Source organism: Rhinolophus ferrumequinum, chromosome 26 (assembly GCF_004115265.2).
Source record: "Rhinolophus ferrumequinum isolate MPI-CBG mRhiFer1 chromosome 26, mRhiFer1_v1.p, whole genome shotgun sequence".
Lineage (NCBI taxonomy): Eukaryota > Metazoa > Chordata > Mammalia > Chiroptera > Rhinolophidae > Rhinolophus > Rhinolophus ferrumequinum.
This window is the reverse complement of record NC_046309.1, coordinates 1,634,058-1,648,664: the sequence shown is the minus strand read 5'-3', so window position 1 is coordinate 1,648,664 and position 14,607 is coordinate 1,634,058. Positions and strand designations below refer to the sequence as shown.

At 46.2% G+C, this 14,607-nt stretch overlaps 1 protein-coding gene across 2 annotated transcripts in view; it reads left to right on the top strand.

Moving 5' to 3' along the window:
• Positions 1 to 14,607, top strand: part of RBM33 (RNA binding motif protein 33) — an 84,173-nt gene that overhangs the window by 23,661 nt on the left and 45,905 nt on the right. For both annotated transcript variants that reach the window (XM_033099199.1, XM_033099200.1), the window contains exons 6-9: positions 1,669 to 1,840; positions 6,990 to 7,198; positions 10,290 to 10,566; positions 13,738 to 13,796. In XM_033099199.1, coding sequence (XP_032955090.1) covers positions 1,669 to 1,840; positions 6,990 to 7,198; positions 10,290 to 10,566; positions 13,738 to 13,796 — 717 coding nt within the window. The remainder of the gene's footprint in view (positions 1 to 1,668; positions 1,841 to 6,989; positions 7,199 to 10,289; positions 10,567 to 13,737; positions 13,797 to 14,607) is intronic.

The following is a 14,607-nucleotide window of genomic DNA, read 5'->3' as shown; positions in this document are numbered from 1 at the left end:
GCCTCCCAGCGGCCTGGCTCTGGGTTGCTTAAAACAGGTGGAAAGCATCCTGCCGTTTTTCAGATGACTTCATTCCAGGATCTGTACTTAAGTACATATGAGTATCTGAATTATGGAGCTAAAAAGTAATTTCTCTTTGAAAAGCCTATTTTAGGTGGCTCCTTTTATTTAACGAATGTTCTTGCTTGGTTAATACAAAGAAATCATGATACTCAAAACAAATTAGAAAGATCTAATTATAAAGACTGAGAACCCAGCCTTTCTAATTATACGGCCACATCAGTGTGGTGATGCCAGTGTCTTCAAAAAGGTTTAAAAGGCTTGCTCTTTTAGATAGTCGGGGCACATATAGGGGAAGGGATGAGAGAAGTTGCAAAAATCATTGCAGTATTTAAATATTTACTTTTGAAATTGTGATAACGTTTGTATTCAGTGACCGGCACAGATCTGAAGTGTTCCGGTCAGTGTTTTGACACAGGGGTACCTCCGGGTTACCAGCCTCCATTAGGAGGAAACAGGTCCGTTACCCCAGGAAGTTCCCTCGTGTTTCTTTCTGGTCCTGACTCCTCAGAGGCAAACACTGCTCTTGTTTCTGTCACCTTCACTTCGTCCTTCTATTGTAGAACTTCACGTAAATGTAACCGTATGCTGCGTGATGAGATCATATGGTATCTGTTTCTAGCTGCTTCTGCTCAACACAGTGTTTTTGAGACTCGTGTGTGTCAGTAGTTGATTCCGTTTTGTGGATGTACCATATTTGTTCATTCTCCTGATAATAGACATTTGTGCTGTTTCCAGTTTTTTTGTTATTATGAATAAAGTAATTCTACAAATTATTTTACACGTCTTTTTGTGGCTGTGCCTTTTCCCTTGGTATTAACTAGTAGTGAAATTACTGAGACAGGGTAGAAGTATGTTTGATTCTTAAACTGCCAAGTGATATAAGGTAAAGCTGGTTTTAGTGTGAAGAAGTGATGAAAAAAACGGTTTTGCTGTGTCAGTAGTCTGAGCCAGAGGCAGTGAGGAGCCAATTCTAGACAGTGGCATGGGGTGCACAGGGAGAAGAGGGACGGAGGGAAGGTTTGGAGGCTGAAAACAAACCTGGCCTCCAGCAGGTGGGCCATGAAACTTGCCTGGCAGTGAAAGTCAAAGTAGCTGGGTCAGGACTTACAGGAAACCTCCAGCCTGTGTAATGGGAAGGAGTGCGCTGTCATCTAATGTCAGTGACAAGGTGGGGTATGTGCTGATGAGCTCATGGGACGCCGGTGTTAGTTTCATTAATACATTGGACTCTTCTAGGATCTGGAGCGGACTCCAGGTCATCAGGGCATTTTGGAATTCTCACGTTTTGTTCTCACAAGTATATGTGACAGCGGTACATAGGACTTTGTATATTAGGCACATGAAGGGTTTGAACGTTTTCTAGCGCTACGTTTTTACTGTCTGAGATTATTTTCTCCTGGAATCAGTTTAATGTTTTACATGACCTGATAACAGGATATTTTTGCAGTACTTTTACATCGTAAAGGCTCTATCTGTCTAGATATACAGATATAGATACAGATATATAGATATATAGATACAGATAGATAATTTTCTTCAATATTTAATTCGAGTGACTATGAACTCACTTTTCCTCCCTTTTTGTTTTGTGTGGCTGCAATGTAGGGAGGTATGGAAACTTTGGAACTGCAGAAGGAAATAAAAGAAGAATCAGATGAAGAAGATGATGATGATGAAGAATCTGGACGATTACGTTTCAAAACAGAAAGGAAAGAAGGAACAATTATTAGGCTCTCAGATGTAACTAGAGAGAGAAGGAACATTCCAGAAACTTTGGGTAACTTTTTTTTTGCCTGTCTTCCACCCTTCTTCACTCCCATTTCAACTTCCTCCCTAGTACTGTTATGATCAATCAGATAGGTAAAACGGTTGCCTTTAGGGACTGTCACGTGTGCCATTCAGAGGTGGGTGGTCTGTGTCAGGCTAGAGCTGAGTTAAGGTTCTGTGAAAGTCATTCTATAAAAAGGACTGTCTTCTGGATTCAAAATATTAGAATAAAATACCTGTGTTTCTTAACTAGTTTTTCTTTTGGCGTCTGTGGCCTGGCCCTACTCTCAGTGTACCATGTAGTTCCTGGCTGGCTCTGGGAAGGTGGTGGGGGGTGGGACAGGGCCATCTGACCCTTCCTGAGACCAGCCAGGTTGCCAGGGCTAATTCTGGACCAGACGACTTTTTGTACCTTTCAGCATCATTATAGCCATCTTTGTGTTTTCTTCTTCTGTGTCGTGCATCTCTGTTAAGGAGACAGGGCGACTTGTTTATAGACATAGTCAGTCGAATGTCATTCTGAGGAAACCCTGCTCGTAGGGGCCTACAGCAGGCCGCTGCCACTCGGCAGAGAGGGAGTCTTTCTCAGTGTGAGCCTCTTCTCCCCCGTGGTGTTCTCCAGTATCCGCTGCAGAGAATAAAGCGGGTTCTCAGATGCGAGGGAGCAGCAGAGTCACCCGGCAGCTTGGTAACCCCCAGATTGCTGGACCCAGTGCCAGCTCTTCTGATTCGCAGGTTGAGGGTGGAGCCCGAGAGGTGCCTTTCTGATGCTTTCTTCCGTGGGGTGGGCGGTGGGTGGAAGGATAGAGGGGTGTCCCTGCCCTCTGGTCCCAGTATAACCAGTATAATAACATTCAAGAAACTTAGTTACAAACTGTTCCTTCTTAACACCGTTATTTGTAGCTAGTTTCTGTTAGAAACCTAAGCATGTATCTTTAAGTGGCAGAGACAATTCTGCAGTGCTACATGAGGACACTAAGCCCCAAGATGTAGAGGTTAACAGCAGTGAACCAGTCATATCCTGTTCTGTACTGAGCTTCATGGAGACAGTTGTGAAATCGTACAGCTCTCCACTTTTGCCTCCTCCAGTGTCTTCCTCCTCTGCCTCTTGGCCCAGGAAGTTCCTAGACTTTTCTCAAGTTACGGTGTAAAGTTGGTCTGAACCCGGACAGCATAGTTTCTAAGAAAGAGGATTGGAAGTTGCCCTTGAGTGAAAGGCGATGAAACAAAGGCGATAAAATAGGAGGATGGAAAAACCAGTGTCCTTCAGCAGGCAGACCGCCGAGGCTACCTGGAGCAGTCCGCTCAGCCTTAGGCTGGGGTACGCACTAGGCAAAGATGGTGCCCTGGCGGACCCCAGAGGGCAGTGGGCAGTGGCTGAGTGGGGAAGGGGCACAGGGCCTCCTCACCTTCCTGCTGCGTTGTTAGCGGGCATGACTTTGTTACAGTAACTGGGGCGCCAGATGTATCGAATCCTAGCTGGGATACCTGGAGTTCTAAGGAGGGCAAATCACTCGCCAGTCGCCACTAATCGGGGAGCCTTTCCCCTCGGCAGCCAGAGCCCTGTAGGCCATCGTGGGTTTCGTGGGTCACCCTCCCCTGACCCCTGATGCTTCTGCCTCTGCCCACCCCCTGGTCCTCAGCTGGGGTCATCTTATCTCTGTCCACTACTGTGACCCGAGCACTGACAGTAGTGAAATGTCCAGCTTCCTGTGTTGGTGATTTGTGTTTCATTCCTGCCTCTCTTTCTTTTGGGACCTTTGCTCCGTCTTATCCTTTTCCGGGTCACGTGTGCTGCCTGCATTACAGAGCCTGTGTAGGGTCTCCTCTTACGGCCTCTGGCAGCCTTGCAGTCGTGTCATCCTGGGATGCCAGGCTGGGAGGGGCTAGTGGTGGGCAGGTGGGCCCCATTAAATATGGGGGGCGGTTCTGAGGTCCTTAGAGACAGAGCGGCTTAAGCATAAACAGTTGGACCATTTACCATTGTTTCAACATCGAAAACGAGGCCTTGGATGCATTTGTGCAGAAGGTGATTGTCTGGCTAGAGGACAGGGCAGATGAAAGTGGGGCTGAAAGTACCTTTCTTGGCTGTGGTTGTGAGCCCTAGCCTAAGGAAGCTTCGTGTTTGGAAACATGCGTTTTCTAGTAACTGAAAAGTTAGGATTATTCCCAGTACAAAAAGGATTTTACTGTCCGTTTGACGATTGGTTTCCTAAAACAGTGAGTTCCCTTATTACTTTAATACTTACTCCCCTCACCTGAACAAAAGGTTAGTTTTATTTATAGAAAAGTATTTATTGAGAAAGAGAGGCTGCTGCAGTATTTGGTAAGCTAGAAATTTGCATAATTTTTAAATTTTCATTTTATTTGTGTGCTCATAGCGATAGAAATGTTAGTTTCAGGTTCTGTATAGAATACCTTTTCATGTGTTGGTTTGTTTAATGCTGTTTACCTATGCTTTGTGAGGGATTCAGAATATCTGGCTAGATCGTCTCATATGATACAGATTTTTGACAAATGTCTTTTAGCATTTTGCATACAAATAAAAACAATTATTTGGTGAAGTCACTGATTAATGTGGAGAACACTTCTCTCTTTAAAAAGAATGAAATAATGTTCAGGCGCCCCCGTTTCTGGGCTGTTCTCTGCAAGTGGGATAGCGTGTCCTCTTCAGAATCTAGCAGGGCGTTTGGGTCACTTATTTCTCACATTCAAATATGTGATGTCACCCTTAAATGAAGAACACTAAGTCACATATGTGACAGTCTTGACAGTTACGGAGCCTAATACAAAGGTTTGTATTTCGAATTCAGATTGGTTTAGAAGTAGAATTTTGGGCTCTCAGCTAGGTTAAGATCTTAAATAGTGAGCTTTTTCCTCAACCAGGATCTGGGAGTTAAACCTTACAGAAAATGTGTCTGTTTCTCAGTTTTCCCAAATATGGTACAGAACTCCATAGTTAGGAGAGAAATTTGTCCGTTACACCTCAAGGATGCTGTAGGGCGTGAGGGCTTTTCTCACGGAATGCGGTTGAGAAGGGATTCTGAAACGTGTGTAAGGGAATGATTTAGTTTGAGTGGAAATGCCAAAAGCCATCTCTAAGAAGTGGGTGTCACTGAGCAGTCTCCCTAAAGTCAGCTCAGAAGTTCGGAGCTGCCAGTTCTCTTGCCCTGGGGCAGACCTCAGTCGTCTGGGAAAGCAGTACAAGCAGCGAGTGAGACCACATTTATTTCATTAGGCTTGTTTTCATTACCTGTGAGTAGGCAATCTAGGTTTTGTGATATTCTGTTTCATTGGCACGTGTATTATGTTAAATTGTTTTATTGCTTTAGCTTAGGGAATATTGCTGTGATGGCCACATAACGTTCTCTTTAATAATACCCTTAGTTAATTTTGTTTAAGGCATAGGATCTGTGGGAAAAAATGTTTTCATCTAGTCATAAGCAGTCTAAGATCGCTAGTGCCGGCAGTAAGACTGCTGCTGTTCTAAGTCTACACAGTGGTTCTTGGACTTGAAGCTTTTGCAGGTTTCTTGATTCAATTATCTTGTAAAAAAAAAAAAAAATCCCTCCAGGCTATCATTTGTTATTTTTCTTTTGCCGAATAAACTGTGTGTTCTATAAATATGTATTAGTACAACTGTTGTAAAATTATTTGTATGTAAATCTATTTTTCCTAAGCACATTTTAGAAAGGGACAATACAATGTAAAACTTTGTTACATTAAGCTATATCTCTTTACTTCAAAATCTGGACATAGTTCAGAAAACACTTAAAGGGAAATTAACATTTCAGTTGAAGTTACAAATGTAATTTCCATCCTGTCATATTTTGGTGACCTCTTGTGACAGCTTGTCTCAATTGGAGGAAAGCATTTTTACTTGCTGATTAAAGATGTCATTTGAAACCATTTTATTACTGGGGATAGTGAAATTAATCTTGACACTTAGAACCACTAGAAAAATAATTGCTGATTCACCACATAAAATGTGTATGTGAACCAATCATGTAGTCAAGATTAGACTAAAAGTCTGCTTGTTAAGGAGATTAAATTTTCTTTTGAATGGGGTCTAGATTCATTTGAAGGGAAGGGGAATACCATAGAAACAATTTAAAGAAAATGAAATGTGGCTTAGAGATTTTGGAAGAGTTTGGAGATGATTATGGAATCCGAGGTAGGAGATAAACCGGTAACATTTAAAATGTACCTGTCACTGTGGAAGAAGGCATAGGCGTGCTTACGAATTCCATGAAATCTCTAGAATGTATGCGTTTATTTATGTAAGACGTGTTATCACAATAGATATTTTTAAATAAAGGAACCATATTTGAATGTCACCTTTTTTTCTTTAAGGAATTTAGAATAATGTGCCAACTGAAGTTCATTAGGGCCCAGGTCCATGCTTTTGTGTCCCTGAAGCATTAGACAGGCGAGCACCTGCTAGCTGCCCCACAGTTGTTGGCATCAGTGGGTTTCTTGTGTGACTTTGCTCTCATTTGATATTCAGGCTTCCATGTCAGACTGCATACATATAAGTCTTCACAGAATGAACTGTACGTTTTTTTTCCATACGTAAATCTGAAAACGGGGCACGATACTAGTAGTAAATGGGTTTTCTGTTCTTTGTGAAATTAACTCTCTTTGACTTCAGAGTGATTTCATTAGTAGTTTTGTTTTAAAATCAGAAGAGTCAGGAATTTGATTTATCTATTTTTGGGGGTCTTTGCCACTGTGCATTAATCATCTGTTTGACTAAGAAAATTGTAGGACTGGTGGGACAGGTCCTGAGTGATGTCATCTGCTGTCAGTGAAAGAGAAGACGATCGCAAATGCCCAGTTGTTCGAGGGCTGTGGTTTACCTGCAACTTCAGCCCCTTCTTTTTAGCTTCCCTCAACACATTTTAGGGTCTCAGATGAAAGTACTTGCAAGTTTACTTATACGGGAGACACTTGGGTTTCACCCCCAGAGGAAAGCGTGCCTTTATTCAACAGGTCTCACTAGTGAACGAGCGTTCGATTGTGTCCTGCTAGTTAGTTATTTATAGTGGATGAGGCTGTTCCCCGAGTTTCATTGTCACATATTTCTTCTCTGTTTTCTCCCTGTATGTCTCGTTCAGGCTCTTTGAATGGTTCTAACATGTCTGCATCTTTTCACATAGAGCTGTCCGCGGAGGCCAAAGCTGCGTTGCTTGAATTTGAAGAAAGAGAACGACAGCATAAGCAGGGGCGCTACGGTTCCCGGCGGGGCGGGCGGAGAGGAGGCTCCCTCATGTGCCGTGGAATGGGGGACCAGAGGAGAGACAACAGTGAGAGGGGCCGGATGAAGGACCACAGGCCCGCGCTGCTCCCCACACAGCCTCCTGTCGTGGTAACACTTACAGTTCTCCTGGGAGAGACTTGGGGACAAACGGAATAAGCTTTTGTGGGTGTTGCGTCTTGTGTGTATCGCCTAGTCCGAAACGAAAGTTCAGTAATGGGAATAATGGCTATAGTTTCATTATAGTCTGTGATATGATTTCATCCCTTGGCCTTATAAATTCTGTTCTCTGGTATTCGGGTATTAAAACAATCATTCTGTACCCAACTGCTTGTGAAGAAGATAGTACTAAGAGACCTGCTTCCACAAGTGACAGGAACCACAGACGAGCCTAGCTTTTATCTTTTGCTTGTAGAGAAGTGCTTCTCTCAAGCACACCCTACTTAAAATAACGGAATTTGTTACATACAGAATCTAGGCAATAATTGTTTATTTTACAAAAACATTTTTTCCTGTATACTGTTTACTGGTTTTTTCCTTAAATACAGCAGTTTCTCTTAGAGTAACTGTCATATTCTATCCATAAAAATGTGAGTTGTCTTATCCATAAAATTTTTTCATATTTTAGGGATTAATCATGTATTATAATTTTGACCTAATTTTAATTTTCCTATATTTGAAAGATGAGACATCTCAGAAGATTTTATGCTTTTTCCTTCAGAAGTCAACCTTCAAGGACAAATTTATTTTATAGAAATATGTGTCCACTGTGTCTGCCGCAAGTCCTTCCTACATTTTTATCCGAATTTAGGGACAAACTACTTTGCCTCTGTGTAGATAGGTTATATTTTAGGAGGCATTCGTTTGTGAAATCGGAAAGTAGAATAGAAAAGATGCCCTACTCTCCGAGCCTGAGAATCCCAGCTGTGGTGTGAAGGCCGGGACAGGTAGGGTTTGGTGACAGCGTGCAGGAGTCGGCTGATTGTTCGTTCAGCTGCTCTTCAGCTTCTCTAGTCTCAGAAAGGCTGGACCTTTGGTTTCTTCTAACCTCCTGTCCATTCCCTGGCCCCAGTCTCCACTTTCTGTATGTTGAGTGGCTAGGTCAGTTATTTTGTCCTCCTTGGGGGAAAACCACCACCCAGGAGCCCTGTTTGTGCAGACGTAGCTGAGCCCCCGTTTTCTTCCCCACAAAGAGGAGGTTTGTGCCAGCCTGCCTCCTCAGAGAGGCTGACCCGAGAGGTTGTGCGAGCGCCGCTGGAGTGTTCCCGGACACTGCGCTGCCCTGAGGCCCTCCCGATTGGGGCCAGATCCTAGGGTTCTCCTCCTTGGGGGGGGGGGGGGCTCCGGAGCTCACCATGAGCTGGGCGGAACCCTCAGCTGACCTGACTCAGCCCAGTGGGGCTTAGGGCTGGGAGTGCTGTGCTCGTCCTCGCTAGTCAGTGGTGGTTTCAAATTATGGTTTACTGAGAAGATCCAAACTGTCTGACGCCCTTAACCTCGCTCCCACCTGCATCGCCCTCAGTGACAAACGCCCTTGGTCCTGGTCTCACCCCACCCTGAGCCGTCTGTCTCCCACTCTTCACACCCCCCCCACCCCCCCGAGTTCTGGAAAGGCTGTTCTTTGCTCACGTCTCTGCTTCTGTCCATTTTCCCCTCGGTCCGGGCTCTGGTCTTCCCCTGTCTGGAGTGTGCTCTTGGGATCACTGCCTCACCTCTGTCCTTTCCTGTTGGACCACACTCGGGGCCTTGGGCATCACCCATGAGTCCTCGCTCTTGAGCCTCTCTTATTTGGGGGTCTGAGATTGGGGGCGTGCTCCCTTCTGGCGGTGCCCCTTCTCACTCCCCTTTTCCGTCCGCTGCATTGTTCTCTGGGCTTTGTCCTCCGGCCTCCTTTTCGTTGGCGTTCTCACTTGTCCTTGCCACCATCTGCTGTCTCCCTGCGAGTCTGAGTCTCTCGCCCTGACCTCTCGCCAGCTCTGAGTGTGTCAGCTGTCCCGCGGCTCTGCACACGGGTGTCTCACAGGCCCTAAACTCTGCCTGCCCAGACCCAGGTGCCTCGAGCCCCTGCTGCTCCTGGGTGCGTGGCCCGCGGGTGCCCGCTCTCGTTCTGTTCGGGTTCGGCTCAGCTGGCCCTGGCCCTGCAGCCGCTGTGCTGTCCGCAGGCGGCCTGGTGAGGAAGACGGCACCCGAGGCCCCTCCTCACGTGCCCACGTGCGACCTGCACAGGGCGTGAGTTAGAGGGCGGACACTGGGTCCTGGGAGCATGGGTGGCTGGGTGGCGCCGGTGCTGGGCAGTCCTCCCTGCGGAGGGGGGAGGAAGCCAGCCGGGTCTCAGAACTCTGTTTCGTGACTCGTCCATGCTGCTTTTCCTCAGACCGTGGCCATTGCTCCACTCACCTCTTGCCTTAGCCCGTGGCGTGGCCGGTCTGCTTGTATCCCCTTTACCCTCGTCCCTCGCTCACGGTTGGCGTAGGCTGCCCGCCGGGCCACCTGTGTGAGGGACTCCTCACTGCACGTCCACGGGGTGCAGTGACCGACCGTCACTGGGATACAGGAGCCTCCGTGACTGCGCGTCATCCCAGGGCAAACAGTCAGTAGTTTCCCACCACCTCTCGGGGGCCAGTTTCATGGGTCACCAGCAGGACTTGGGCCGTCAGGTCCTCACGTCCACTTGCAGCCCCGGTGTAGGAGGAGGACGGTGAGGGCCCAGCTCACAGGACTGTGGGCAGGCAGGCAGTTCCTTGATACTGACCTTGGCTGCTTCGGGGGTGTCCTCTCCACACCCCCGCCTCGCGTGCTCCCTGCCTGCCACCGCTCTTGCCGGCCTTCCTTCCCAGGTCAGGCCACCTCTCAGCAGCGGCTCCCCGTCCCCTCCGCCCCGGGGAGTTAGCAGCAGACCTGGCTGTCAGCCGCAGCCCGGGGCAGCTGTGTCCTGTCCCCAGCGCGGTGCTCTGCTCCCTGGCCGGGTTGTTGGCCAAGCTGAGGTGGTTTCCTTTGGAACCCATGCCAGCTGTTTGGGGGCTGCCAGGGCTCCCCTCTCGCCCTGGGACTGACACCTGGGCACCGGGCGGGAGCCCCGGGGACCAGGCGAAGGCAGCAGCCAGCTCTCTCTGCTGCCTCGTGCAGGTTACGGTTACTTACAGTTTTGTCAGCGTCCATGTCCTGAATTTGACGGCTGTGCGTTTGTCGTTTGCGGTTTCAGACGCACTCGCCGCGGTTGATTCCCCCGCCGCAGTCCCAGCCGCCGCCGCCGCCGCCGCAGCAGCAGCCAATCAGGAGCCTGTTCCAGCAGCAGCCCCTGCAGCCTCTGCTGCCCCTGCAGCCTGCGCACCATCCGTCCCCTCCTCAGGGGGTGCACATGCCGCCCCAGATGGACGCCCCGAGGGTGCTGATGACCCCCCCACCCGGGGCCCCGCAACAGCCCAAGAACATCCACATCAACCCCCACTTCAAAGGGGCCGTGGTGACGCCTGTGCAAGGTACGTGTCTCCTTTGCTGGTGTCAGGTCCCGGTGGCCACGTGGTGCTCAAGGCCCTGTGTGTGCGGGTGGCCTGGCGGCCCTCTGCCTCCGTCACCCATGCACACGTGTGCTGTGCTGGCCTGGAGGGCCAGGCCCGTAAAGATGCTGTTTTGTTTTCTGATGGTGTGCAAAGTGCTGAGCTTAGAGGGCGGCTGAGGCATTTGGGATGCCTGGTGGGAACGTGGTCCTCGTGAGCCCGCGGGAAGCGTGGCGCATGCAAGCAGCCCTCGCAGTGGCCTCCCACCTGTGCAGCTGCAGCCAGTCGGATTTGCTGTGACGGTCTTTGTTGGCAGCATCTGTTGTTGTGTATGTCCTTGTAAATTGGCAGTCGGTGAGGTGCACAGATTTCAGCAGCCTAATATAAACAAAATGGTATCAGAGCACCGACCGGGAAGCTCTGAGGAAACCCCAAGGTGTACCCTCCAGGCGCGGCAGTAGTGTGCCTGGGGAGTGAGCAGCCTCCCAGGTGTAGAATGCAGGCCTGGCACCCACAGCTCAGCAGCCTTCAGTGAACAGAGCCAGCCAGCGGCTTCCGGGCAGCAGCTCTTCCGCTGCTAGGACCAGCGAAATGGTTTCCTGTCAGGAGCTGGTGCTCTAGTGCCTGCCACGCTCCTTCGCTGACACACCTTTGATCCTGAGATGTGCTGATGCAACAGCACGTTGTCCCTGCTGGGCATACACACCAACACTCTGAAGCCCTCGTTCATTCAGTAGTAAGCGAAAGAGCTTAAGTAGGGAGCACAGTTCTCTTCAGAGGCTGAGTGCCTAGCTGTCGCCCGTGCTGCAGGTCTGGGGAAGTCGCTTTGTAAAATTAAGGGATCCCCGTCTTCTCTTAGTGGCATGTATTTTATTGCGAGGATGAAGAGTGTCCCATCATATGATACTTAACCAGTTTTGATGGAAATTTAACTTGTTCTTCAGATTTTTCACTTTTACAACTATTGCAATGAATTGAAAACAGTCTAGTCCATTCATTAACTACATCGGACAACAGAAGATACAAACATTAAAGATCAAATAGTCAGAGTTCAAGGATCAGCTGGAATGATCTATTAACAGATCACGTTGGAAGCTCTCTCCTGGTCACAGTGGAGAGGGAGGCAGATGGGTAGAAGTGCCCTCCCGCCTGCAGACCTGCTGGACCACTCGGCCCAGGCAGTCTCAGTGGGCGAGCTCTGATCAGCCCCCTCACTCCTGTTCTCACGCTCTCTGGGCAACTTTGATTCTTTTTCTCTTCTTTCTCTTGTTGCTTTTTATAGTTTATTTTTAAACAGTGCCAACAATCAAAGCTTCTTTCTGTGTGAGGAATCTTAACTGTAATGGGAGTCCTTTGCGGAGCTCTCTCCTAGATTTCTTGCTCTCCCTCCCCCCAGTTCAAGAGAGTTTTATCATTGTTATCTTTCATTATGCTGGAATTATTTGACAGGAATTGATGTTTAAATCCCAAGTTTAAAAATCAGTGGTATGTATTGTTGAACATCTGGGTATTTTATATTTGGTGCTTAGTTTTAAAAATGCTATCTTTACATTGTTCAACATGTAGTTTCTGTTTTCCCACTTTCATGATAATCTTTTGAGGTCAGAGATACTCTGGTTTTTTCTTTCTCTGCTTCACAGTCTAGTGTTTTGCTTCAGGTATATAATCAATGTACCCCCGTGCCTGTTAGCTTGCTCTGTGGGCTTACGGGCTGGATCCTATTTTGTATATATGAAGTCTTGTAAATTGACCGACTCTCATTTTGAAATTCTGACTCATTGGTTTAGACTCTCAAGAGAAGGATGGACTTCTGCGTTTTAAAAAATTTTATCAAAGTAGTTTCTTTGAGTCCCACTTTGCTTTTGACCAAGCAGCCACACAGGCCCATGCACACTGTTACCAAAGTTGGACCTGTGGACGTGTGATGTACTTAGAAGGCTCAGTGGACAGGATTCCCTGAGTGATCATAGATTAAAAAATAGGTTATCTCAGCACCCTAACTTTCAAGTAATTTTGATTGGCTTTTAAGCTGTGTGATTTCTGTATTTCTCATTTACCAGAAACTCCTTAAATTAAAAATATGCCATGTTTTTAATATTATATAATTTATATAATATTATTATATAATTTATATTATGTAGTAATATTGTATAATACGACTATATTTCTGATTTGTAAGTTATATTATCATCCTCGCTCTGGCCTCACTTGGTCATTCCCAGGGCATGTCTATGTCTTAACCTCCTCTTCCAAGGACACCAGTCAGGTCCATCCTCAAGGCCCTCCCTCCAAATGCTGTCGTGTTCTGAGCTCCTGGGGTTAGGACTTCAGTGTGTGAACTTGGGGAGGGGACACGCGTCAGCCCAGAGCACCTGACACTGAGCGCCTACTAGCTCCATCCGGCAGCACGTTTCAGTGAAGGTACAGCACGCCACCTTTCGGCAGTCACCCCTCGGGGGGAATTTTTGTTTCTCTAAAATCAAGAGCAGTATATCACATAAATTTTAATAGCTTAAACATGACTGATTTAGCCCCAGGATGTCAAGCTAAGATCTGCCTTCTTCCATATTATAAAATGTCTGTTTTAAAATTATTTGATGCCTTGTTCTTCTGGTAGATCGATGGGAATTCTGCTTGTTTCAAAACAAAACAAGAATCTTGACATGGCAGCCTGTTCTTTGTAACAACACCACAGACTTCTGTGTTTTCCTTTCTCTGCCTGTCCCACTTTCTCCTGCCTTCCTTCTCACTCTCTCGTGATTCTAGAGCTTTAGATTTAAATTTGTATTTGAGTGGCATGGGAAAATAATAAGCAGGATTTGATAGCCTGGATAACCTGAATGTGGGTGTGACAAACACAGGTGTTTATTTTAGAGGAACAATGTCTTCTGTTGCAGAATATTTTAATTCTAAATAGGAATTCACTGTAGAAATTTAAGCTTCTGCTTGTGCTGTTGTATGAAGACGAAAGTTCTACTCTCCCATTTTCCTTTGTGGAATTGTAAATATTAAACCCTCAGGTGTAAAGTGAATATAGTTTATAGATTGTGCACATCAGATGTATTGTGTAGTAAACTTCGTATGGTGTGTTCTTCTCTGGTGGGTTTGGGTGTGCAGGAAAGCGTGTTTGTAATGAGAGGTGTTTTTCTACAGTGCCCTTGCTGCCTGTCCCGAGCCAGCCGAGACCTGCCGTGGGACCCCAGAGATTCCCAGTGAGTAGCAGCTGCTCCTTCTGCTCTGAGAGGAATGAGCACACATTTACTAAGAAATATTAATGCAGCAAATACAAGTGGGTCCAGCTGAATATAAGTTTAAGGATTTGTAAATATTGGCCATCATTTTTGCAGTGGAAAATGTTTGTTAAAAGCTTAAGGTCAGTGGGTTTCTGAGAATGGAATTAATTTTGTTTAACTGTAAAATTATTGAATCAGGATCATCAGTGGAAATGCCCTTCATTTTAAAGAGTATGAATTTTGATTTTATTGTTGCCTTATGTTAAGTGAGGAAGGCCTTGCTTTATTACAGTGTGTGCGTGTGGGTGGGCACTTGTGTATTTGTGTATGTGTGAGTATGTGTATGAAATTCTAGGGAATAATGATGAGATCTCTACACTTGTTTAAAAAAAAAGAAACCCTCAAAAGTCTTAATGAGCCACCGGTTTTATCTTTTAAAATGAAGGTTTTCTCTTTAAAATATCTTTAGAAGAAAACACACATTCTCCTCCGCCCCCCACATTTTCCTGTACTTTCCATAACTTTATTTATTCTTGACATGTCTTAACTAGAAGAAAAATGTCCCTTAAATAGTTGCATCTGTTTAGGTAAATTTTGTTTGAGTTTTTGGTTCAATTTGTAGTTTTTTCCATGGTTTTATTAATCAGTGAGAACATGTTCTTTTTCAAAACAATGTTGACAAAAATGGACCAGACAATAACATTTTAATATCATTTGTATGTAAGAAAATGTAGTTTGGTTTAGGTCAAATAATCTGATCAGAAATACCTAAACGACCTATTTGACTGCA